This window comes from Lissotriton helveticus, chromosome 3_1 (genome assembly GCF_964261635.1).
Source record: "Lissotriton helveticus chromosome 3_1, aLisHel1.1, whole genome shotgun sequence".
NCBI classification, from domain to species: domain Eukaryota; kingdom Metazoa; phylum Chordata; class Amphibia; order Caudata; family Salamandridae; genus Lissotriton; species Lissotriton helveticus.
This window is the reverse complement of record NC_136061.1, coordinates 1,674,186,639-1,674,212,224: the sequence shown is the minus strand read 5'-3', so window position 1 is coordinate 1,674,212,224 and position 25,586 is coordinate 1,674,186,639. Positions and strand designations below refer to the sequence as shown.

The 25,586-nt window shown below is 43.9% G+C and overlaps 1 protein-coding gene across 1 annotated transcript in view; it reads right to left on the bottom strand.

The window, feature by feature from the left end:
• Nucleotides 1-207: 207 nt before the first annotated feature.
• THSD7B (thrombospondin type 1 domain containing 7B) overlaps nt 208-25,586 on the bottom strand; it is a 1,994,218-nt gene continuing 1,968,839 nt past the window's right edge. The window contains exons 26-28 of the mRNA XM_078682458.1: nt 24,651-24,843; nt 20,183-20,270; nt 208-1,447 (exon numbers count right to left, since the gene is read on the bottom strand). Coding sequence (XP_078538584.1) covers nt 1,366-1,447; nt 20,183-20,270; nt 24,651-24,843 — 363 coding nt within the window. The 3' untranslated portion in view covers nt 208-1,365. The remainder of the gene's footprint in view (nt 1,448-20,182; nt 20,271-24,650; nt 24,844-25,586) is intronic.

Below are 25,586 nucleotides of genomic sequence, written 5' to 3'. Positions count from 1 at the left end.
CTCTGGTCTATCAAGAGAAAGAGGAGAGACAAAAGGGCTGACCTGGAAGAAGGCATCCCTTTAAAGGACGGTTTCCCTCACCCACCAGAAGAGGTATGCTTCATCACGGGGCTTGTAAATGGGTACCTCAGTTGATTGATACATAAAAATGCACCTACATATTCTTCAAATAATGCAATGAAAATATATTATTTTTAAATGGCTTTTATTTGCAATGTATCTGTATTCACTTTACAAAAAAACGTAAAAAAACAAAATATGAAATTAATTTACAGATAATACTTTTGCCTGGAGGAGTTCAAGAATTTTACATTCCAAACAATACCGTTTTAAACTGCAACAATTGTTTTCTTAAACTCATACTTCTAGCATTTTTATCCAGTTGCAACTAATTAGAATGACCACAAGGTGGCAACGTCTTCCCTATAATTGCACGTCAGCTTTATTGTAACGACTGACTGCTTATAAAACCTTACCTAAGCAGAACTTTTTAAAGGACATTAATTATCACATTTGGTGTTAGGCGTGCACAAGATGTCACCGGTAATTGCAATTTACTATAAAATCGTGTTTCTCTTTTTATTATTTTTCTATAAATGCACTGTTTTAAGAAACGTCAGGCTACAAAACCAGAGATAGCAAGACTTAACACGATGTAACATATTATGAAACCTTAAATGTATCTGTGTTTTCCATTTTAGAATCTTAATTGTTGCTGAATGTCGCACCTAGATCTCGTTATTTGTTCAATTTACATGGGTGCTAGTAGACAACTGGCAGTTTTCGAATTCCATGAAATGTTGTTAGAATCCAACTTTCTTGTTGCTGATGAAAATAAAATCCATAGGGCAATCCAGTTCGGAAGAAAAGTGTTCCGCATTTGCGAATTCACGCACATGGGAGATAGATTCAGTCACATTTTCTAGACTTTTATGACAAACGAGAAAGAGTCTTGCAGTATTTTCAATAAATATGCTTGTTCTAGAAAAACATGTTAGGTCTGAAAAGAGTTTTGCACTAACATAGTGCATACGGTTGAAGAAATGCATTTGCCGCTTGTGCTAATTGTTTCTCCACTGCTGAAGTTGTACTTTGTTTGGGATTGTCGTCATGCATTCCACACTCAAATATATTGTGCCGTTTGAAGTGTCTAGTCCCTTTTGTTCATTCAGGAACACACGTGGGTTGTTGTGGTTTCTAAATCCCTTCTCTAAACAGGCCGTTTGCAAAATGTGAAATTCGCCATTATCAGTCTGCTCGGTGATTTACATCCAGACATTCCTCAAAAAATTGAGAACTCCGTGGTACGTTTCATACAAAAAGTGAGTTAAGGCAGCTGAAGTGTACATTTGGATTTCTATTTTTCTACATGTCGACGTCACCGTCGTAGGCCAAGGTTAGAGGTTTCTGCTGTGGAACTGAAAGTTGATGCTGCTTTGGCGTTTTGCTGTAAGAATAAAAAGAACACATTGAAGAAGAAGAAGAATCATCATAATCATCATCAAAAAATCCAGCTCTCCCATCATGCCATTTCCTTTCCTTTTCCCTCAAAAAGTTTCCATATATTTCCCACTATTGAGGTATGCTTGACTGGCCTAAAATATGAGTGACCCCGTAACCATGAATCTAATAAACCAAGGGGGAGATTTACAAGCCCCTTTGCGACACTTTTGCGTCACTGTTGCATCACTTTTTGTGAAGCAGGGGCGGCATAAGTAATGCGCCATGTTGAGGCCCATTTACAACATGACTCATCTAGGGAGATGCGTCACTGCCTGCTCTTGAAAAAAACTTTTATGAACTTTCACAAAGGGGTATATTCCTACACACCGCTGCATTTCGGTATTAGGACGGGACGCCCTAAACATGTTACAGAATCACAAATTGGAATTCATACATACCAAAATGCATTTTACAAGTCGCAAACCGCCATTAGCGACCAGCTAAATGCATGATATGTGTGGCCCTAAGCCTCAAAGGATTGTTGTTATGCAGGACAGGAAGGTACTCCTTCCTGCACAAAAACAATACTGCCTGCAATGCAGGCACCCATGCACCAATATGCAAGGGTGCCTGCATTGGTGCCAGGCAGCACATAGGACACCAGCACAAGGAGAGGGCAGGGATGTGCCAAATAATGTTATATATGGCGCATTCCTGCCCTCTCCCTGTAACGCAAGGTGTCTTGCTGTGCTGTGTGCTGCGTGACATTTGATAACTCAGCACTTACCCCCAGATTCATCATTGTCCCATTTTGCGAGTCCTTAATAGCGATTATTAAGGAATCCCTATTAAGGACTTGCAGAACGGGATTGATGTAGAAATCGCAATTTTATTTGCGATTTGTACAGCTTCCTCGATTTCAAGGGTGCCAGGGGTGTCCAAAGGACACCCTGTAGCACCCCTGAAATGTAAATCTAGACTGATGTTGCGCACACACATGCCCAAAGGACATGTCTGTGTGTAAAATACAACTTAGAAAAATGCACTAAAGTTTTCGCTATTTACCACGAAGTCATACTTCGCGGTAAATAGCGGCCAAAAATAGCGATTTCGCAATTCAAAAATGGTTCATGAATTGCATTTAAGGAATCTCAAATAGAGATTCCTTAAATGCAATTCTGCGCAATTTAGCGATTTCGCAAGTTGCGATTTTTGCATTTGGGATGATGAATCCCAAATGCAAAAATTGCGCTTGCAAAAAGCCAGATTCTGAGAATCTGGCCCTTTGCGAGCCGATTTCCCGTTGATGAATCTGGCTGTTAGTCCTTAATACTGCACTTTTGCTTTGTCCAGGAGTTTTGAGATAAACACGGTCTAAGTTGGCTATGAGTCTATAGTTTAACTGTAGTAGCTGTTTAGCCAGCTTCTTCTACAAGGCACATCAATGCGTCTCTACTAAACCTGAAGCACGGTTCACTGAGACAGTGTATGCATGTGGGCAATAGAATTTATTAAAGTGATATTCACCACAAAAACAGGAAAAACTCTCTTGTGACCCTTTAGCAGCCATGCAGCGATTTTAAATTATGTTTCAGGAATTACTTGATAGGATGGAAATTTGAATAGAATTGTGCTGATAGAAGAAAAGGTTCAAAAATAGCAGACATTTTCAGTACACCAAGATAGTGTTTAAGAGAGAAAAGCTAATTTGAGAGCACAGCGTGGTGATGGAGATAATTCTGGTTAACGATCCCATTATCCAATAGAGGAATTCGCCAACTACACATCTTTAATGTTTGCACCTGGTCAAAACACCAAGAGGCATTTTTATAGTTTTAGGCAAAAGGGTGCTCTCTGAATAGTATTTTCTAGAAGATGGGAGGTTAGATTACACATATTGGCGTTGTGGTGGGAGAAGTACCCATAACATAAAAAGACTCTGTGCCAGCTCTACGTGGGGACAATGCACAAACTGACAGCATGCACTCTAACCGCATAGGCAGGCACACCTTATTAAAATCCACACAGTCCTGTGTCTGGTTCAATACTGTCATAGATGTATTTTTTCTCTAATTCAGTGCGACAAGCACCAGCGTTTGTTTCTATGAATTTTCTGTTAGTGAACTGTGTTTTCACGACTCAACAGAAAATGCTACAGGTATTACCCATATTTGCTAAACTTTGTTCATTTGCTTGATCTCTGCATTTTAAGAAGTGTGGTTTTAGTGTATGTTGTTGATTCTATGAATGAAAGGTACAGAGATACACTGAGTGTATGTTATGTTATGTAAGTGGCAAACAATAAAATAACGTCGAACTTATTCGTCTTAGAATCTGAGCCCAAATGACCACTATTAATATTACATGAAACATTTCCAAATTTTTTTTTATGTCTTTGTGGGCATTTGCCCCATTATTTAGATGACCTAAAGACCATGAATCTTTTAATGCTGGATTTCCCTGCTGATCAATGCCCATAACATTAGGGACCATATTACCATTGTCCTCTGTTGGGGCATTTGGCGTACAGTGTCTTCCCCTTGACTATTTTTTTGATCTAGATGTGCTTTATGAGACCTTTCATGGTCAACAAGAGTATTGAAGGCAATGTTTGAGGAGGCTAAGCAGTCCCCGTTAACCCGACGACCCTGGGATACATTTAAAGAGGAACCCACCATATTACATGTCATCAACCCATTACTGGGCAGTAATGAAAGATTTCTCATGCTGTCATAGTAAATTTTAGTCACATCCACTTCCGGGTTAGCAGAAGAATTTTAAGTATCAATAACATGAGATGCAATAGATGGAGTGTTGGTCGAAGCAATCAAGGGAAACTCTGTATCAGAATTATCTAGCTAGATCCAAACTGGGATGGCCTGGTGGACAAAATAATAGATGGATTAAACCCAGATCTGTTGGCTTGTTGTGAATGTTTGCATTGTTCAGCTTTCTGTTCATCGTCTGTTCTTTTAGCTTTTGTCTCCCTAAGTGGGAATGGAATGCCCAGATGTGGGTCCATACTCAATGGGCCACTGGATTCAAGCTAGATTGGCTGATGAGGGGCGGTACCCCGAAACCAGTCCCAAAATGCTTGTTTCCAGTCCAGGGTGGACCAGGTTTGGCAGTTCTGACTGGACTGTTCCCATGAGGAACAGTGTCTACACTGATTTGCATATGGCTGGGTACAAACTGGTGTGGTGTGGTTGGAAAAAAGATGTATTAAAAAAAGATATGTTGAATGGGGGTGAATGTTTGCATTGTTCAGCATTCCGTCCATCATCTGTTCTTTTTGAAGAATTCTCTACAGCAGGTTCATTCCTGAATCTAATTTTCCTTGCTTTACATTTCATAAAGGGCCTCTTCTTCTTACCTTTTCCTTTCTTCTATCCTTTCTTTTGCTTAGTATCAGAGGGACTTGTTTCTTATCTTCACCTTTGGAAGGATCCATCAATAAAGCAGGAGACTTAGCTGGAACAGTTAAGTTTAACATTTTCCTAAATATTGGAAGCCACTTTATCTCTGTAGGATTTAATGATACCACTTGCTTTAAGTCTTCAAAAGTGATTTTAAACACAGCTGGTCACAGGTGGGGTTGGGGCGTCAGGGGGCAGACCCTAGGTTAATGCTGTTGGGAACAAGTTACACCAACAACAATATCAACAGGGGACTCACCCTCGGGCCAAAGATTTTAATCTACAGCAGTAATCCCAATTAAATCTCCCCCATGACTGTTGCCCCTATATACCTGTTCTTACAGGAGTACCCTCCTCCCAGAGTTCTAGCAATTAATCCTTCGTAGACATCAAAAACAAGGTATGCCATTGGCTGTTTCACCAGTATGATGAGACCTTACTTGTAAGAAGGGTGGGTTTGGTTGGCCCTGTGACAAAAAGCATTAGCAGGGACTGTGTAGTTATCAATTTGTTGACCCCTGATCTAGCTCAACGGTTGGTCTAGAGTTGGGCGGGGACTTGCATAAAGAGAGCTGGTATAAATCTTGTCCCTCTGAGATTTTTCATAAACACCTCCAAGTAAGGTACAAGGGAGCACATGAGCTCTGCCTACAATGTCAATTGGTGTTGGTGGACCCCCATTGCCGCTCTCTAATAATTTCTTTCCCTTATATGATATGGATGGGTTAGATTGATGAACAATATCTACCATTGGTAGTAGCAATACCAGAGTCACAGAGTCAGCTGGAAACTGGTGATAGGGTAGCATAATGCCACTGATAGGACTGTGCCCCTCTAATTACTTTTCCTTGTTTTGATATTGTCCCTTCTGGGTTCTGACCCCGCCACTCAGGTGTGATGGGCCATCCCTTTTATTTCTCGAAGTGTTGAGGCTAAATGCTACAGGTGATGTATACTTCCATCTTCCCCATTCCACCAAGGTAATTTCCTGGAATGTTGCTGGTTTAACATCTAGGTTTCATGCCTGGATTGGGGCTCTTTTATAGTGCTGGAGATTCAAGCTATTGTCTGCTCTTCATGAGTATGTTAGTAGCGATGAGGATCATGTTTGGGGTGTTCCTGGTGGAACACTGCCTCCTGTCAAGAGGTGGTCTGGCGCAGTGTTGCAGCTGAATGTGTTTTCAATAAGTAATGGCATGTGGGCATGTAATGGGAGAACCAGATCTGTCAGGGAAGGGAGACATGCGTATCATCGCCCACAGTGCTCTAGCCTAATTGATTATATCCTTTTGAACATTAGGTTGTGGCCAGTCCTGGGTGAAACGATTGTAACTCCTTGGCAAGATAGTGACCATAACACTCTTGGCTTAACATTGGGAGCCCTGGGTGATTCACACCAGAAGGCCCCACATGAGTACTTAGACCAAGGGTTAGTTCCTACCAAAAACCGGAGAAGACTTAAGTGAATGTGGTGGTAGAGTCAGAGCAAACCCTGGGGAACGGTTTGGAGGTTGTACTGCTGGATTGGGTGCGGTGGTAGCTGAGAACGGAACCTAGAGTCCACTAAAATCCTTTTTGAATTTGTGTACAATTCACAAGTCTATGTTGCTTCTCGCAGGAATTTATTCTTGAAAGAGTTGTAAAGTATTGTAGAAGGGAAAAAAGAGGTCTCCTGGTATACCAAATCATGTAGAGGTACAAGACAATCTTTGTCAAGATCCATTAAAGCAGGGTCTAGAGATACCATTCGGGCAGCTAGGTCACTTTATAAAGCCATTATCTCGAATGCAAAAAGAGCCTGGGATGTACCAAATGGGACTTTATGCTGAATGCCATTAAAGGCAAAGACTATTGTGCTTTCTGACTCATGAACCCACGCTCCTCTTGATAGTAAAATTGCTGCAGCTGCATGGGTTGAACTTTCCTCTCACTTATATCCGGATGAGATAACCTGGGAAATGGCTGTCACACATAGGAAATGCAGTATAGGCTAAGTCTAATGATCAGAAAACTAGTATGGAGAGTGGCAGTCCTCTTGGTGTGGTTTCTGTTGGGTCCCTTGCCAAGGAAATGACACAGGCTAACTTCATTGGCCAGAAGATAATGTTTAAGAGTGGTAAATCTTCTGACATGGCCTCCGCTGAGTCCCTTATTGTATGAGTGCCACAAAAGGTTCCCAATATATTGAGTATAGAGATTTTCAAAGTCTTGGATTTGATCATATCTAACAAGGCACCAGGGCTTGGGATTTGTTTAAGTCATTTAAGGACATACAATGCCCTTATTTTGTCTTGTTTTTCAATGCTTTACTGACTAGTGCACAGATGCCGCCCACTTTTAAAAAGGGCTGCAGGTCCCTACCCAAGACCTACAGGCCAATTAGTCTAATCGACAGTTCAAAAAAACTGTTCAGTCGTATAATTTTGAATAGACTGAGTGAGAGTTTGATTGATTCAGAAGTTCTGACCTCGTTACAAGCTGAATTATGTACAGTGTTGGAACAACTGACAAGGCATTCCGCCTGCAGCTGCTGTACTGGAAGTATGTTTCTGTGAGGGGAGGCAGACTTTATGTAATCTTTGAGTACTTGTGGTCTGCATTTGCCCTCATCCCTAGAGAGTCCATATTGAGGGTGCTGTTAAAGATGAGGGCCCGCTTATCTTTTAAAAGTTATTATAGAACTACACACTGGGTATTATGCCTAGGTCAGATGTGGGACTCAAAGTGAGCTGACCAACCCAATACCTGTGAATCAGGGAGCGAGGCAGGGGAGTGTGTTGGCTCCAACCTTTTTTCTTCTTTATATCAATGACCTGGCATCCCAGCTTGAGAAATGTGAGGGTGATGCTCCATGCCTTGCCGGGGATAAGATTCCAGCACTGCTGACTGCAGACACCACCCTTTTGTTATCTAAATCCCCAATGGGAATTCAAAAGCTCCTGGATTGCTTTAGGTCCTTTGCAAGCATCATGAGCTGGAGATTAACCTGTGAAAGATTAAATATATGGTTTTTAACCCCTTCCCAACATTTCACCCAAATTCAACTTTTAACAGTGAAATTCTGGATGGTATTCAAGTGTTTAATTCTTTGGGGGTTACTATCACAGAACATTTTAACTGGACATTGCATGTCCAGAAATGCAGTCTGAAGTTTGAGCAACATTATGGGGGCATTTTGAGGGCCCAGCCTAGTACACCTTTTTGCCCAGTAACCCAAGCACTTGAGATCTATAAATGTCAGGCTCTAGGGGCTACCCTGTACGGCAGAGACGTGTGGGGTTTTATAGATGTAAGAGCCCTTGAGCTTGTAGAAAATTGATTTATGTGGAATTTAAGCAACCTGCCAACAAGTACCCCACTGTGTCCATTATGGTTGGATTATGGCCCTAAACATATTAATGATACAGTGAAGGTGACACCTTTGTTGTACTAGCTGAGACTATGGACAGCCCCTGAGCTCACACCTTTTTGCAAGGCTCATAGGGCCAGATGTAGGTCGGTCGGTAACGGCCGAAAATCGGTATTTTCGGCCGTTACCGACCGGTATTACAGATTTGGCATGTAGGAGCACAATTTTACAGAATCGGTAAATTTACCGATTCGGTAAATTTACCGATTCTGTAAAATACCGAATCGGTATTTTTACCGATTCGGTAAATCTCAGATGTAGGTGGGACTCTTCAGAGTCCCAAAGGCCCTACAAATTCGGTATTTTAACACCCAATCCAATTGGGTGTTAAAATACCGAATTCAGGTGTGCATGCACATGTGTGCATGCACACCTAGCCATGTGACAGACAGACATGCCCTTAGGGCATGTCTGTGTGCCACATGGCGCACATGCCTATTTTTGGGGTGCCAGAGGGTGTCAAAGTGACACCCCCTGCACCCTTGCTAAAACCGGTATTTACCGATTCTGTAATTACAGAATCGGTATTGCCCATTGATTCCTACGGGCTTCACAGCCCATAGGAATCAATAGGAAATACCGATCAGATTCGGTAAATACCGAATCTTAACGATTCGGTATTTCCACATCTGGAAATACCTACATCTCCCCCCTTCATATTTACCACTTCTTAAATACCGAATCGGTAAAATTTGGTATTTAAGAAGTGGTAAATAAGAATTACCTACATCGGGCCCTAAAAGACTTAATGGGGCAGCGTCGGACCTAAAAGATCTCTTGGCTTAGGTCGGTTAAAGATCAATTTAGGCAGTTTGGGTTTGAGAATCTTTGGTCTATTCCAGAAGACACAATATTGGTCTTGAAACTGAAATTAAAGTGTGCTTACTGGTGTCATAGTGACCATCTTACTCTAAATCGTTTTAGGGTGGATCTCTTACTGCTTCCTTTTAGGAATTTAAAACTGACTATTGCTTGGAGATGGTTTCAGACAAGGTTGAACTCCCTTTTGGGAATTCTTTATACATTAAATTCCATATGGGGATGCGAGCTGTGAAATGGCTGCTTAATCGGCGAGCTCCGCCGGCTGCTCTAGTAATCCTGTTAAAATCGTAACTGTTGCAAATGAAATCCACCTGATTTCGATATCCACTGCCTTTAGACGATCCTGGGCACGATCGACCCGAATTACGTTGTCCTAAAGGGAAAGCTGCCAAAGATACGGACTCCAGCTGCCTCGACCGGCGGGGTGCTGCGTTGCGACCCAGAGACGTTGGAGGTACACCTCAGGAGCTGCCCACTACTTGAGGCCGAGGACGCACAGGCCGGCCGCTTGTGAAACGGGTGAGAGACAATCGGTGCAGAGGCTGCTCACATGGAGGTGAGGTGGTGTCGCCGCTCTCCCTCATAGATCCCCACACTGCACGCGGCTCCTGAGGGTGGATTTGCAGATCGCCGGTCTCTTGGGGTGGCGAACCTCGGCAGACCAAAGAGGCGGCGGACCGCCATTTTGAATTGGGAGGCTCTGGCGCGGGATACGGCGGGCTGCGAACACTCTGTGAAGCCCACTTTGTTGTGATGTGTGCACGGGGGGCCCAATACAGCATGTAAAACTCCTTGGCCTACACCAGCAAACTAAGGACACGCAAACGCGTTGTGGCCGGCATGCGTTGATACGCACTTGTGCCCAACCGGACGGCACTGGGAGGCGGGCGGCAGTGGGAGCTATAGACGACGTCTGCCTGTGATCAGGCATTCGGAAAGCCGCTCCCCGCCCCCTGCAGTCCATATCCTGGGCCTCAGCGTGGAAACCTGCTAAGACTGTATTTGCTGTGAGCCCCCGGCCCTGTGGTGACTCGGCGCGGGCTGACCTCCTCCCACTGCCACTATACTGCCCTGAGTTGTCGTGATGCCCCCTGAGACTTGGCCACTGCCCATGTACTCTGCTTGATCGGTGCCTTCACGGGAACGGCAGAGCACAACTTAGAGGAGAGAAGCTACATCGGACATATTGGCGCCACCGGTGTCCTGCTGCGCCCACTCCGTGATCCTTAGATGTCACTACACCAGGCGGTGAGCTCAACTGATGATTCGGGATCAGCGTGTGGGGGCTGATCGCGACATGGGCAAGGGCGATCCCCGCCAAGCAAAGCTTGCATTTGAGCAAAAGAAACAAGCCAAACAAACTGAACAAGATCCCTTGGCTGCAGGGGGGTCGACACAAGAGGCCCCTCCGGACTTGGATGTCGCAGCGCTCCTGATGGAGGTACGATCAAGTCTCAAAAGCATAGATGCTAAACTCGATGCCATGACTGCCCAATTAGACACTGTGCGCTCTCAGGTTGCCACTCACGAAACGCGGCTAGATAGCCTTGAAAACCGAACCACAGAGTGCAATGAATTCCAGCAGGAGACCAAAACGCATATCACTAACATGGACACCAGGATTGACACCCTTTGTGCCAAAGTGGATGATTTGGAGGCGCGTTCTCAAAGATGCAACATCAGAGTCACCGGGATTCCGGAGACCACAGCAATGGGAAGAATGGAAGCCTTCATCACTGATCTACTGCACGACATCTTTGACCCGAGCCTCTCCCCGGTGTTCACCGTGGAGCGGGCGCACAGAACATTGGGGAAAAAAACTCCTGTTGGGGCTCCACCAAGACCGATCCTAGTGAAGCTACTCAATTACCAGGACGGGGATCTGATACTGCGGTTGGCAAGGGAAAAAGGAAAGATAACTCACAAAGGTAACAACATTTCCTTCTATCCTGATTTTACACCACTGGTGCAAGCGGCCCGCAAGGAATTCCAGCCAGCTAAACGACTACTGCTTCAAGCCGAGATCCCATATTCCCTCCTATACCCGGCCAAGCTGCGGGTCATGCATGAGGGCACGGCGCACCACTTCCTAGATGCAAAATCAGCTCTGAAATTTGCGAAACATGTGTGTGGGTCTAAATCAAAGAGGAAAGCACCCTCAGAGGTTGACGGGGCGGCTCCATGAGTGACAATGACTGAATTATATTTGCCCTGATGCGTGGTCACCTTTGGATGTAACTCAGCTTCTGCTGCCCATATCACAGCTGTCACACTGAATACGTATCCTGCTCCTATAGATAGATCCTGTGAATTAGAGACAGCCCGGAATTTGGTTTATGCAGGGGCTCTACCTTTGTTCAATACTATGTGTTCTATTTACTGTCCTTGACACTCTATACCGGGTTGTGGACCCGATCCATACGCTGCACAAACAGCTTGTAATATTGCAGCCACCCTGTGCAACCAGGGGTGTATGCTCGGACTGCAGCGCCTCCGAGGGGTGTCTCCCACAATTCTACAGTTGTACTGTTTTGACGCCGTTGGCGTATTAGGGGGGTTTATACACAACCTGATTGGGGGGTTGGTGTGGGCAGGGGGTGGTTTGGGGATTGGGGTTGTTGGGCGAATTGTCAGTGCCAATTGAGTATTTACCAGATATGCATTGTACTGAGTTCTAAAATGAGTCAATCGATATTTGCGCTAACTGCTTTGGACAATGGGTGTAACAAAGGTTTTAACATGGAACATACGAGGCCTTAACGATGGCAGGAAGGCTAGATTGATGCACAGCTACCTATTACGCCATGATATTGACATCTGTTTCTTACAGGAGACACACATTAACTCCACAGTCTCACCCAGGCTGAAGCACTCGAGATGGGGGTCCGCGTACTCAGCCATTTTCTCTAATTACGCTAGAGTGGTCGCTATCCTTGTGCGCAGAGGCATTGATTGGAAAAAACACACTGTGCTTAGTGATGAGGAGGGAAGATATGTGGTAATGCAGGGTACCCTGCTGGGCAAAAATGTAGTTTTGGCTGCTGTGTATGGGCCAAATGTTGATGACCCTATGTTTTTCAGGAAGGTGTGGGTGCAGATAACAATCCTTGACTGTCCTACGGTCATCTGGGGAGGGGACTTTAACGTGGTCACAGATGACACACTAGATAGGCAAAGCACTTCCAGGCAATTGCATCCCCGTGCAAGTCAGGCTTTGCGAGATATAATAAGCGAAGGATGTTTAATAGATGTTTGGAGAACCCGAAATGCCCACACAAGGATAGGTACATGCATCTCCGCACACCATGCTGCCTGGTCTAGATCAGATTTCTGGTTGGTGTCCCAGGACGTAGCCACTTCGACTGCGGATGTTGGTATTCTTGCCCGCTCCCTTTCTGATCACACTCCATGCCTCCTTACACTTGACATCCCTGGGGCCCCTGTGAGAGCTTTCACCTGGCGCCTTCCGCCGCATGCGCTTCAAGATGCAGCCTTCACCGAAGAGATACGTCAAGATATAAAAGAAAACTTTGTTAACAATGAGGGCCCCGACACCTCAGAGGCAACACTATGGGACGCCTTTATGGTGGTCATAAGGGGTCAATGCATAGCGCACAGAGCGGGGGTCCTGAAGGCCATCAGAAGTACCTTAGCTAGATTAGAGGGCAAGCTCAAAGATCTGGAACAATCTTTCTGTACCGACCCAACACCTGACACGGCCGCACAACTCAAAGCCAAATTACTAGACTTCACTGAAGAGGCCCAACGCGAACTGAAATTCTTAAACAAACAAGCTGAGGCGCGTAGATATGGAGAGGGCGATAGACCCAGTCGAATCCTAGCTAGAATGATCAACTGCTCTGCACCACCCACACATGTGCACACCATATTTGAAACTGAAGGGGCCTTGATCACAGGTCAGAGTGGGATATTACAGGCGTTCACCACATACTATTCCAACTTGTATAAGTCCACACACTCTACGCCTACTGGCGCCCTTGCGTCCTATCTAGAGTCCATAGTGATAGTGTGGTTCAACAATGTGCACCGACAGTACATGGACCACCCTGTGACGGTCCAAGACATTGCCAAAACCATAAAAGCCCTCCCGCTGAACAAGGCTCCAGGGCCAGATGGCCTGACGGCAGCCTTCTACAAAACATATGTTGATGAGCTTCCCCCAAGGCTGCATGAGGTGTTTGCCGAGGCGCTAGAGGTAGGGACACTGCCTGACTTGATGAGGGAAGCACTGGTCATAACGTTGTTGAAACCAGACAAAGATGAAAAATGCCTTGATTCATGTAGACCCTTGTCGCTGATCAACGTGGACTTAAAAATGTATGCGAAAATAATAGCGGTCTTCAGCCCTTGTTCCCGATGGTGGCCCTCCCGGACCAATCAGGTTTTATACCTGGACGTGCCACTACACACAACCTAAGAACTGTGTTCTCGATACTACACTATTTACATCCACATGTGCAGGCAGCAGCGATATTCTTAGATGCCACAAAGGCGTTCGACTCCCTCGAATGGCCCTATCTATTTACCATTCTAGAGCGCATGGAATTTAGCCCGTTGTTTATAAATCAGATTCGGTTACTCTACACTGCTCCCAAAGCCCGGGTGAGGGTCAATGGCATGATATCCGACCCGTTCATGATTGCTGGGGGAACAAGACAGGGATGCCCACTATCCCCATTGCTTTTTGCCATCGCCATGGAGCCATTAGCAGCCAGAATTAGACAACACCATACAGCTAGAGGTATAGGACTTAGCTCCAGAAGCTTGCTGATCTCACTCTACGCCGACGATGTCACTCTTTATGTGAATAATCCAGCTGAAAATTTGAATCCCCTCCTAAGGGAATTTGTTAAATTTGGAGGACTTTCCGGCGTTAATATAAATTGGTCCAAATCGGTCATGTTCCCATTGACTGATAATACTTCGGAGGTCCACTCCGACTATCCTTTGAGGTGGGACGCAGATGAAGTTAAATATCTAGGCATCTGGATTAGCCGTAACCTCCAAGACCTCTGGACCCTAAATTTTGGGAAGGCAGTGTCCTGGTTGGAAAGCAAGGTGGCAATATGGTCGAAACTCCCTTTATCTTTGGCCGGTAGGATAGCGCTGGCGAAAATGGTTGTACTGCCCAAATCCCATTACCTCTTTGCAAACATCCCTATTCCGCTTACACAATGCTTCTTCACCTGCCTACGGTCCCACTTGCTGTCCTTGGTGTGGGCTGGGAGCCAAGCTCGACTCTCGTGGGTATTATTGACTCTGCCGCTGAGACAGGGGGGCATGGGTGCACCTGACATGCACTTATACGCGCTATGCGCGCAGGCCCAATACTTGCATTTTTGGGCATTTCCCACGCCATACCAACCACATGTGGAGGTTGAGCTGGATGCGGTGGCTCCACTGCCATTGAGTGTCGCCTTATACCGCAAAACTCCTAGACCCGCTAGGGACATTCACTCAGCCGATATGCTTCGCTGGGCGTGGCGCGAGCTGCAGAAGCGTGCGGCCTTACCCCTGTTATACGCACCTGCGATCCCCCTCAAGCAGAACCCCATGCTTCCCTGCCTTGAGATGTGCGGTGACGATGTCTCTGTCGCTGGAGTTAAGATGTACACATTTGCTGATTTATACCCTGAGGGTGTGTTTTTGGATCTTCCGGTCGGGGAGGTGGGACAGCCCTTGTCGTTTGGGGACACGTTCGCATATCATAAACTCAAATCTGCCTGTAAAGCGATGTGGGACCATTTCCCGGAGGAACCGCCACACCTTAACGCACTTCAAAACATATTAGCGAGGGCATCCAGGAAGAAACTAGTATCAATTCCATGCAGGAGCAGTCCCCTGTTGTGGTGCCTAAATCTTTACAACTGTGGAATGAAGAACTTGAGTCGCCATTAACCGACGACCAGTGGTCCTTTTGCTGTAAACAACTGTTGGAATTGTCCCCGAATTACAAACTTCGATTAATTCATTTAAAATTTTTGCACCGGTTCTACCGCACCCCATTAGCCCTACACTGTATGGGTATTAGGGAAGACAATAACTGCTGGAGATGTGGGGCAGAAGGGGCTTCCTTTCTACATGTAGCTTGGAGCTGTACGGCTCTATCTGAGTACTGGTCGTGGGGTTTTGTTGCCATAAATCAGATACTAAATAGAACTGACTGTCCCTCCCCACTTCTTGGTATCCTGGGATGGGTGGCGAATACAGAACCAAAAAGTAGGAAATTACATGCTTTGCTGTTATTATACGCTAAGCGACAGGTGGCTCTGAAATGGGGACGCAGAACACGACCTAAATTTACGGACTGGCTGGCGGATGTGGCATATGGCCACACGCAGCCGGGAATGTATTGGGACCTGATGCCGACGGCCTCCCAGCCGCGAGACATCTGTGAACCGTTCCTGCAATGGTCACGAAACAGAGCTGAATCCACACATACTGGAGCTGTGGACTTGGTCACGTAGTCTCAGGGTGGGATATCGGGTTTACCCTGTATACTGTCTGCGCAACTACACTGCCTATAGATGACAGGCCCGGTTCCAGCCCGATCTGGGCGGTTGATGTGCTAAACACCTACCTATGTCTATATTTGTAGATGTATGCTTTGTCCTTCATTCTATGTATTGACTCTATACGGACTATATATTTGCTATGCTATTCTGCACTCTATACAAAATGCTGGGAATGCAACACCTGCTCGTTCTGTGTACTGACGATAGCTTGTTTTCTGGTTTGTTCTGTTAAAATGGAAAAATGCTTATCCGACTTTAAGGTGCAACAGCAATATTCGCTATACTTGTTTTATTTGTAACTGAAAACGGCGCTGTAACATGTACCTGCTGTGATTCATTGTGCAATCTTCAATAAATACAATTAGAAAAAAAAATTCCATATGGGGATCCTACCCATACGCTCTTTTACAGCTGTATGGAATCGTGATAACCCTGACTCCATTAGATCTTGCCCCTTCTGTTCCGGGTGGTATACACAGCCAAGCATGTCGTACTTTTTTGTCCAACATGCCAAGGGTTTAGGAAGAAGTGTGCCATAATCTGGGTCTAAGGAACTATAGGATTGCGTACAGAATACTAAGAAGCGATACTAGACAATTTATCATCTTCGCTGTCTTAAGGTTTCTGATGTATTTGTGAAGGCCTAGGCAGAATAAGCTATCTATCTGATTGATTGGGGGTTTTTCTTACTCCGATATTTCTAACCTTTTTAACCTTTTCTCTGCATTGTATTTTTAAGATTTTTATCAATGGATTTTTATGAGAGGAACCATATCGGATTTGTATATGAATTGTAAATTGTATTTTTGATTTCTGTGTTCTCATGTACTTTGTTTAACATGTTCTTTTATGGCCATCGAGCTTTCTGATGAAGATGATGATTTTAATCAGTAAACTGGATCCTAAATTAATTTAGAGCTATTAGAATCTGCAATATTTAAACTGCTCTCTGTCTTGCTAGGTTTCCCAACTTGAACAGTGACATTGCAACCTCTTGTTTAGCTTCAGCTGCAGTGGATTTTGACTACGTGGTATTATGTGGGAGCATTCGGGTGATTCCAGATGATGAAAGGTTTTGTACTCCCATTAATATAGAGCTGAACATATCTAATAAATGGTCTGAATTAGACACTGATTTATCCAGGAGTGCTGAAACGGAGGATAAAACTTTCTCCATACAAATGAATACCTCTGAAGCCATTCCTCTCCTGCCAGAACTAAGGGTACCAAGATTGCAGTGGCACTGGGTGAAAGGAGGGTATCACTCATAGAAGCGGTATTACTAAAAAGAGATGGAAAAGAGGTTTGAATATTTGTACTTTAGGGGAGGGGCCTTCGCTTGAAAGTCTGCCAGATTATTTTAGAATGACCTTGGCCTCTAATGGGCATCCCTTTGCCAGCTCTATATCTGGTATTGTAACATCCTCCACCTTGCCTATGTCAGAAGGGATAACTTCCTAATGCAAGGAAGAAGTTACAGACACATTCTCACAGGATCACCCTTAGATTACTTCCTCAGGCATTATTTTGTGTCAGATGTGATGATTAAGGAGGAGGGGCAGACTCAATCCTTTTCCTCATCTCTTCATACTTTCCTGGTAATCTTAAGAGGGTAGCACAAAAAGGGGCATCCTCAGCCCATTCTTGACCAATAGCCATTGTTGATGTAGCCATGGCTGAACCCCAATTCAAAAGTGACCCTAGATAGCCTAAGGGGCTAATCAAAACTGAGGAGAGGCCAGAGGCTTCTGCCACTTCTGCAGCTTCATATATTGTATAACACACAAACAAATATTTGTCAACAAAACCTTAATTAGCGTTTTCCATTTATTTGACTTAGAAAAATAATCTGAAATTCCTCAATGCAATTTAAAATGTGATAGTTGAGATCTCCTGCTTCCAAGACTTGCTTTTCTTACCTTCAAATACTAATTTGCTACAATAACATGAGCAGAACACAATTTCTTCAGGGTCCTGTTATCCACCATGCAATGAACCAAGCAGTTGGGGCCCGCCAATCCAGGTAATAAAACTCCTAACACTGTCACCGGTTAGGCACGCCTACACCCAACTTGTGAATAAATAGTCCTCTTATCAACGGGATCAACAAGCTGAATAGCGATCTTGCCTGTAGTATTGCCAATACAACAGTCACAGCACTACTGTTGCCTTGCTGATTCTGAGTTGTTTTTCTGAGCTGAGTAGTTTATTCAATTAGACAATCCCTGCACCCTTCACAGCGGGCTCAGCAATAGAGATGGAGAGCCCGTAAATGAGTGAAAATGGCAGTAGGACCGTGAGGCACAAGCCGCACCAGGATCTAACCCAACCGCCTCTGTGTGCCCGGTAGACACCCCTACCAAAGCAACTAACGCTAAAGCTTGTCCCGATACTCTGAAGGCCCCCCAAAATAATTGGATATAAGTTCTCGCAGATGATAGGTGATAATTGGTGTTGCCACGGACCTTCAGCTTTGACTATGAGCTGCTAGGTCAAAGGAGGGAACCCCTAGCCATGAATGGAGCCCCCAGGGTCCCCCAATGCACTGGCAGTTCTCACATGGCCTCTGCCAAGATCACCAAAGTTGCCTGAGTCTCCTCTCCTTGGTCAGGGGTGAGGTTTATCATGGGGGCTGTCTTCGAGAGGGAGAGAGAGACAGAATGTAATGGGACCCCCACATCCAGGAAGACAAAAGTGGTGGGGGTGCCCAACAGCAATCAACATCACCAGGAGTTAGAGCCAGGTGGTCAGACAGGGAGCACTGTGCAGCCAAGCCGCGCTGGCTGTGCCAGCCTGCACAACCTGACAAAATGTTGCCTCTCTCGAAGATTGCCTCTCTCATAGCTACTTGCAGCGGGCCTCTGAGGTCATGCCTGAGCGGCGCCAAGCAACTGCTGGTACAACTTGCTGCGGTAAGCATTCCGTCAAGCTTCTTGCTCCCTGCACGCAGCAATCTCCTCATGTGCATCCATGCATCTGTGTTTGCCACGTCAGAGAAGGGTGGTACGGTCTGCCCACAATTTTGAACAAGTATGGTCTTTTCACAGTATGTCTAGGTGTAGGCCCTGCAGCAAGGGAAGAGTACTACTCTGGATTATAAACGGCTCCAAGTGGCAGTGTGAAAAACCAAATCAAACGTTTTTGATTTTTATTGGTAAAGCAATACTTTGAAATACATTTCCAGTTCAGCTATTTTTTTCCATTGCTATAACTATAGACCGAAAATGCATCTGTTGCCTTCCTCTGTTTGGTGATACTATTACATATATTGTTTCTGTGCATTTGTTTTATATGTTCAGTGTATTTGTTATGCAATGACAAATACAACTTTGACAAATTCCAGCATTGTAAATAAACAAACATTAAAAAAATATATTTGTCAGACAATGCAAGGGTTGTTTTCTTTAGTATCTTCACTGAAGATGCTATCACACTAACCTGTTAATACCCAACCTGGGTAGTTTTGACCAGCGCATTCTCACAGGTAATTATGTATATGGAGGTTTAAATTTACTGGGGGCAGATTTACAAGCCCCATGCGCCACCAGAACATCACTTTTTGTAACGTACTGGTGGCGTATTTTTCTGCTTCATATTTAGGGGACAGGAAAAGCCACCCTGCGTAGCTTTTTCTGTCCTTGTAAATATGGCCCCTTTACACTCAGCACTTTGCGTGAAAGGGGCGTTCCATGGGTGTTGCAGTGGGTGTTCCCACGCGACACCCATGGAACAAGACACATTTCCAGATTTACTATTCCTCGTAAATCTGGAAATGCATCTGAATGCTACGGGGGTGGCGTAGCGAGGTGCAACAAGAAGAAATGTTTTAATTTTCCACGTTTTTTACTCTTTCAATGCGTGCTGCATTCTACAGCACGCATTGATAGAGGAAAAGGCATGTAGTGATTGTTTTTGTGCAGGAAGGTGCCCCTTCCTGCACAAAAACAATCTACCCATGACGCAGGCATCCTTGCACCATGGTGCAAGGGTGCCTGCACTGGCGCATGGCAGATGTTTGTGCGCCAGCTCAGGGGTGAGCACAGGAATGCAACATATCCTTGTAAATATGTAGCATTCCTGTGCTTTGGAAGTGCCACAGTGTGGCACAGCCAAAAGGCTTGCTGTGCATCGCTGTGGCACTTCCTCGTAAATCTGCCCCACTATTCTTAACTCAACAGCTACATTCCTTAGGACAGACAGACAGACAGACAGACAGACAGACAGACAGACAGACAGAAAGACAGACAGACAGACAGACAGACAGACAGACAGACAGACAGACAGATAGATAGATAGATAGATAGATAGATAGATAGATAGATAGATAGATAGATAGATAGATAGATAGATAGATAGATAGATAAATAGATAGATAGATAGATAATCATAATGGCATATATTTAAATGATGTTAGATAAAGTACATCTGTAGGTACCTATGCATAATTCTCTTCATGAAAATCTGATGGTCAATGTTATGTCGAGAATATTTTGCCAGGTCTATATTGTTTGTCTTCTGGTAGTAAGACACTACAACATCACAACATCGGTACTTACCAAAGGAGGTATGACATACAAATGAGAAAAACAATGAGAAGAAATACACCAGCCGAAGCTCCATAAACCCACATTTTTGGTCGACCATCTACAAAAGAGAAAAAGTGCAAATAAATCACAGCTCTGATTAGACAATATGTTCTGAGAAACAACAAAGTATGTTAAAATTAATCAAATTGATATGTCGTTGGACAAGATAAAACAACATGTCCCTAACGCTCCTTATATGTTTATTGTAAGAATAACATGCATTACAATAGCTAAAAAAAATTCCAGATGTTCAGTGGCACACTGTTGGCAAGGGGTCTGTAGAGCAGAGGCGATGGAAGTGTAGTTCTGTCCAATGGCACTACCAGTCACAAGGGACCCCCATCCCCTTTTGCACCTTCCTATAATTCGAGGATGATCACTGACGTCCCTTGCACACCAGTTTTAAAGCAGGGAAATATTTGACGAAACATGGCCAGTGTGAGCTCTGACTTTTCCTGCTCAGTAATCTGAAATGGATTCTTGTGCCAATGTACGCGGGAATAAGGATTAATTTGCAAGGCGCGGGCCTCCATAAAAGTGAGTCCCACCTGCCTCAATCAGGTCAGTGATGGGTGATGTTATGCTGACGTCACCATACATCACCTCTGGCCACTCACCCATTCTTAATAATAAGTGTTATTGTTTTATTCAATGCAAATTGACAGCAATTGACTCTCGGATAACTGTGTACTCGTTCACAAAGGTTGTAGGACTGGTGTGTGCAGATTTGACTATGCTATTGTCTCAATTCTAGATCACGAAGTCAAATTATGGAACAAAATTATATAGTAAGGTCAGACTTCTAAAAAATGAAATTTAGCAGGGGTGAGGTGCCAGAGCCCGTTCATCACTATGAATAGCGATAGAAATGTTCACACCTTTTCCATAAGAACTTCAATTTTCAAGAGGGCACTTTTATAGCACGTCTCACAATGGCAAGCATCTCAATTCATTTTCAGTTGGTTAAACTTAACTTTATAGTACTGAATGCCTGGCTTATATTCGGAGGCCGTCTCAGGGACATGTGCCATAGGAAAAACAAGGCTGTGATTTGTGAAACGGTGATATCCTACAGAATCCCACTTGAAACCTGCCTCATTTGAAATTCTCCTGTACATGTCTGACTTCTGGAATAAAAATGTACTGGCAGCGCTAGAAAACATTGACATTTCCCTTAGACACTGCAAATATTTTATTTTTATTTGATCTTAGAAATTAATATTTACGTTATACCACAACCCCATGTGAAATGTTCCCATGACACATTTAGCTACAGTGATGTCTTCATCATAAATGTAGCGCCTTGAAGCCCCTGAGCTAAGTTCGCGCTTTATAAAGCCTATATTCATAAATGTAAGAAAGGACATCACTTTTGTTCTGATCTCCCCATTTGTTTCTGTGTTGTTTTGCCCACTGTAGGACACGGTACTAGTTAACTGTAGCACATAGTTAGTGTTTTCCCATAAATCAGTTACTTTGCATTGGATTACCCTATACAACTAATGTAACTTTTCTCTATGGCTATAGTAGAAGCTGCAGTAAACGCACTCATGTCATAGAAGTTAAATGTCATATGTGATCTGTAGTGTGTACGTGTACAACCCACACATATAACAAACATATACTGCTGCGAGGAGCACCGAATGGCTTTGGCTCATTTGCAGTTCAAAGGCACTGCAGTGACACTTGGAGAGGAAAAGCTTTTTCACATTGTGAGAAAATCTATTTAAATATATTAATAACTCAGTGTTGAACTGTGCCTTCTGATCCCGCAGGGTGTCTAATATAAAAAGTTGTCTCACTATATATTCGAAATAGATGCCTTCATAGTAAATGAAGGCATAAAAGCTATCTCCACCGCTACATTTTTCAGAAGGCAGGCCAACATGTCAATATATGTGTTTTTCATCATTGCATGTTACAATGCTCGAAATCACTTATTTTCCACTTAGTTTTAAATGCTGAGATTCAATTTCAGAGGACTTTTGTGGAAAAGGTGACTTTATAAAATGTGCTTCAGACTGCCTCGGTCAGAACTGGCTGAAGTTGATGAGTCTGCCTGCCAGAAGACAATAGCCTGCCTTCTGAACTCATGGAGGCATAAATAATTATTTTCAGCATCTCGTGCATAGCAGGGATTACCCATCTGGGACAGGTAGAAGACAGCTCTAAACCTTCTTTTTTTACTGCTAATCCCAAATACAGATCTTTTGCCGTTTATTCCCGGAGCCCTCCTAGACTCTGTGGCTCCAAACCCAGCAGAAGAGAGAGCAACTTCTGGGCATGACAGAGAGGAAGAAGGGCTCATCTGAACAGGGATAGCTAAGAGTCTTCATAGAGATGGGCCTAAAGCCTATAAAGGGTTCTCCTATTTTAGCTTTAGGGCTTCTGTGAATGGTTAAAGTAAAAGCGGAAACGATACAAAAAGAGATGAGCATAGGAGATGCATAGCCATGATTGGGGATGGAAAGTTCTCCAATCACTGGCTAGTTCATTGACTACAACTAGCTTCTCACCACCAACTCCCCAGAATAATGTGAACCTCATAGTAGCAGAATGGACCAGCCCATTTGTGAACTAGATTTCGATTTCATACAATGTGAATATATGTAGAATGTAAAATGTGAGTTACTGTTTCTTTCAGTCTACATTTAATAATTGGAAATGAACCGTTTCTCGTATTTTTTACTGGAAAAAAAATATCATCTGTGTTGTTTCCTATAAAAAAAATTAACTAGTATTTGAATGGCATACCGTAAAACCTTCTCAAGTATCAGTCAATATACATGATTTACGTGATCACCACAAAAATCCCTTTGCATCAGTTTCCCAATCTGTGGCTATTTTATGGCTTCTTAATGCCTACAGTTAAGAAGGATTGACACAGATTTATGATCGTGCATGTAATAGAGAACATTGCCTTGCTCTGTTGCTCAAAGGACAAACATTAGCTCAGCACCACATTTAGGTACAGTTGCCTATTGATTATGTCATTGCTGCTACTCAGGCTTATTCCGGACAAATACCAAGGTGTAGAGAACTGCACAGGGGTTAGACATGTAACATGTGTGGCTTCAGCATAAAACACTTGTAACATACACGTACATCAGCCAATGCAACGCTTGACCGCTTGCAAGTGAAAGGTGTTAAATGGTGTTAGGATGTGTCACAAAACCAGAAAATGCTACTTTTGAAGATTTTTTTTGTGCCAACACCTATGCCTTTTGCACATTCCTGCCCCCAGACAAGTCCTCTTTTTCATACATCGACGGGAGGTTTGCACAAAACAGAATGGTGCTTTGCGAGGATCAACTTTCAGTGCCCAGTAGCTTTTGCCCCAGTAATTTGACCGTCACTGTTGTGTGCGTCAAATGCCAGCATAAACACTTAGTACATCTGTGCTCAGATGTCCCCCTTTCCTGTGACTCGCAGAACTGGCCTAAGCTTTTGCAATGATTACTATAAAATATTATGAAAATATGAAATGATTTTATGGAGACATTGATCCGCAAATTGTGAAACCTGCTACCGTCCATTTATAAAAAACACACATGTACCGATGTAGTTGAAAGTAGCACAAAAGGAGCACCTTATCTGAATGGAAACTTTATTTTTGCGTTTTCTTTGACTATTCAAAATATAACTATTTCCTCTCCGTGGCCTTCGGATTTAGAGCATTTTATAACCCTTTCAGAGCCATATTTTATTTATCAGGTTCATGCATGGTTCTACACCTTACTCTTCAGTCGGGCATTCATGTAGTTACAGGTCTGGGGTCTCATTTATGAGGCTGTGCGTCACTTTTACGCCGCTGGTGCGTCACTTTTTGTGACGCACCTGTGGCGTAAAAAATGTGCCTTATTGCGCCATATTTACAAATTGACGCATCTAGGTAGATGCGTCACTTTGTAAACCCCTGCGCCACATTATACCTGCTCCATGTATAATGTATGCAAGGGGGGCGTATTGACGCAAGAAAGGGTCGTAGAAGTGACGCAGTGAAATCTATGTGATTTCACTGCACCACTTCTAGGACACAAATGTGTCAATTTCTTACGCCTGCCTCACAGCAGGCGTAAGACTGACGCAGGCCCTTTCACATGGGGCTTGCCCCATGTGAACAGACACATTGCTGGAGTTGCTCCACTTTTGTGACACACTCCAGCAATGCGCCACTTTTGCGCCATACAGATATGTCAGAAACACTGACGTATCTGTAACTCCTTGCGCAATGATGCGTCATACTGTAAATATGACGCATCATTGGTGGTGCAAGGAGGGCGCAGTGAAAAGTGACGCATTGCTGTTTTCAAGCAGCGATGCGTCACTTTTCATAAACGAGGCCCCTGGTTCTTTGCCTGCTCTCATTCGACAGGGGTAATTTAGCATTCACCAGAATGTACAATCCTTCGCCCTTTCGTCTAAATGCCATACATACCTGGGTCGAACGGCTGGACAGACCATCCATGGAACATGTCAGATATTTTGGAGTTGACAGGTTTGCTCTTGCCGCCGTGGGTTTTCACATCAGCTTTCTTCTCCGCCATGCCCGGGATCTTCATGCAGTAATCAAGAACGCCGTTGGATCTCATTATTTCTGCATAGCCGGTCTCACAGCCGCACACTCCACTCTGGGGAACAAGACACACGTTTAACATTTTATTGATGTCAGTAAGCAGGGCTTAACTCCGGCGGACATTAGAGATCTGGAAAATATTCAGGATTTCCATGTGCTCAGTGTTCAAGGTCCTGCGATAAGCCCCATTCCCAGACTGCCTCACTGAAACTAAGAACACACAATGCAGTCTTTTAAAATAGAGCACGGTTTATCTTTTTTAGTTAAATCTTTTTCTTTAAAATAGCACAAAGGAACAATTTACAAATTACAAATAGTACAATGTATATCAAGCAATTAAAATATAAGAATCATTTTTTATAAATTCGAGACTAATCAAGCATTCACAAATGAATTATCAAAGACATGATGAAGATATGAAATAAATAAAGTAAATATTATAATATAATATTCTACAGAGGCATAGAGTCTTTAGTATACTTGACAGTGATGGCGGGAATGATTGAATTCATCTCAACCACTCATAATTACTGGGGGCCACGTCCTCCTCCATCTTTGTTATGGACACCATATCGTCTGCCAAAGGAAGAAATGAATTCAAGGACTCCATATATCACCTTGTTGTTGGTGCAGTTCATGCTCTAAGTGTGACATTAAGCCCTGATTCTCATGGGGAGCAGGGTCAAGACTGGTTTGTATATTGCTGGGTCCAAACTGGGGTGAAATAGCAAGCAAGATTACGATGGGAAAACCCCAGATCTGTGACTGGGGGCGAGAGTTTGAAACGTTTTACCACTC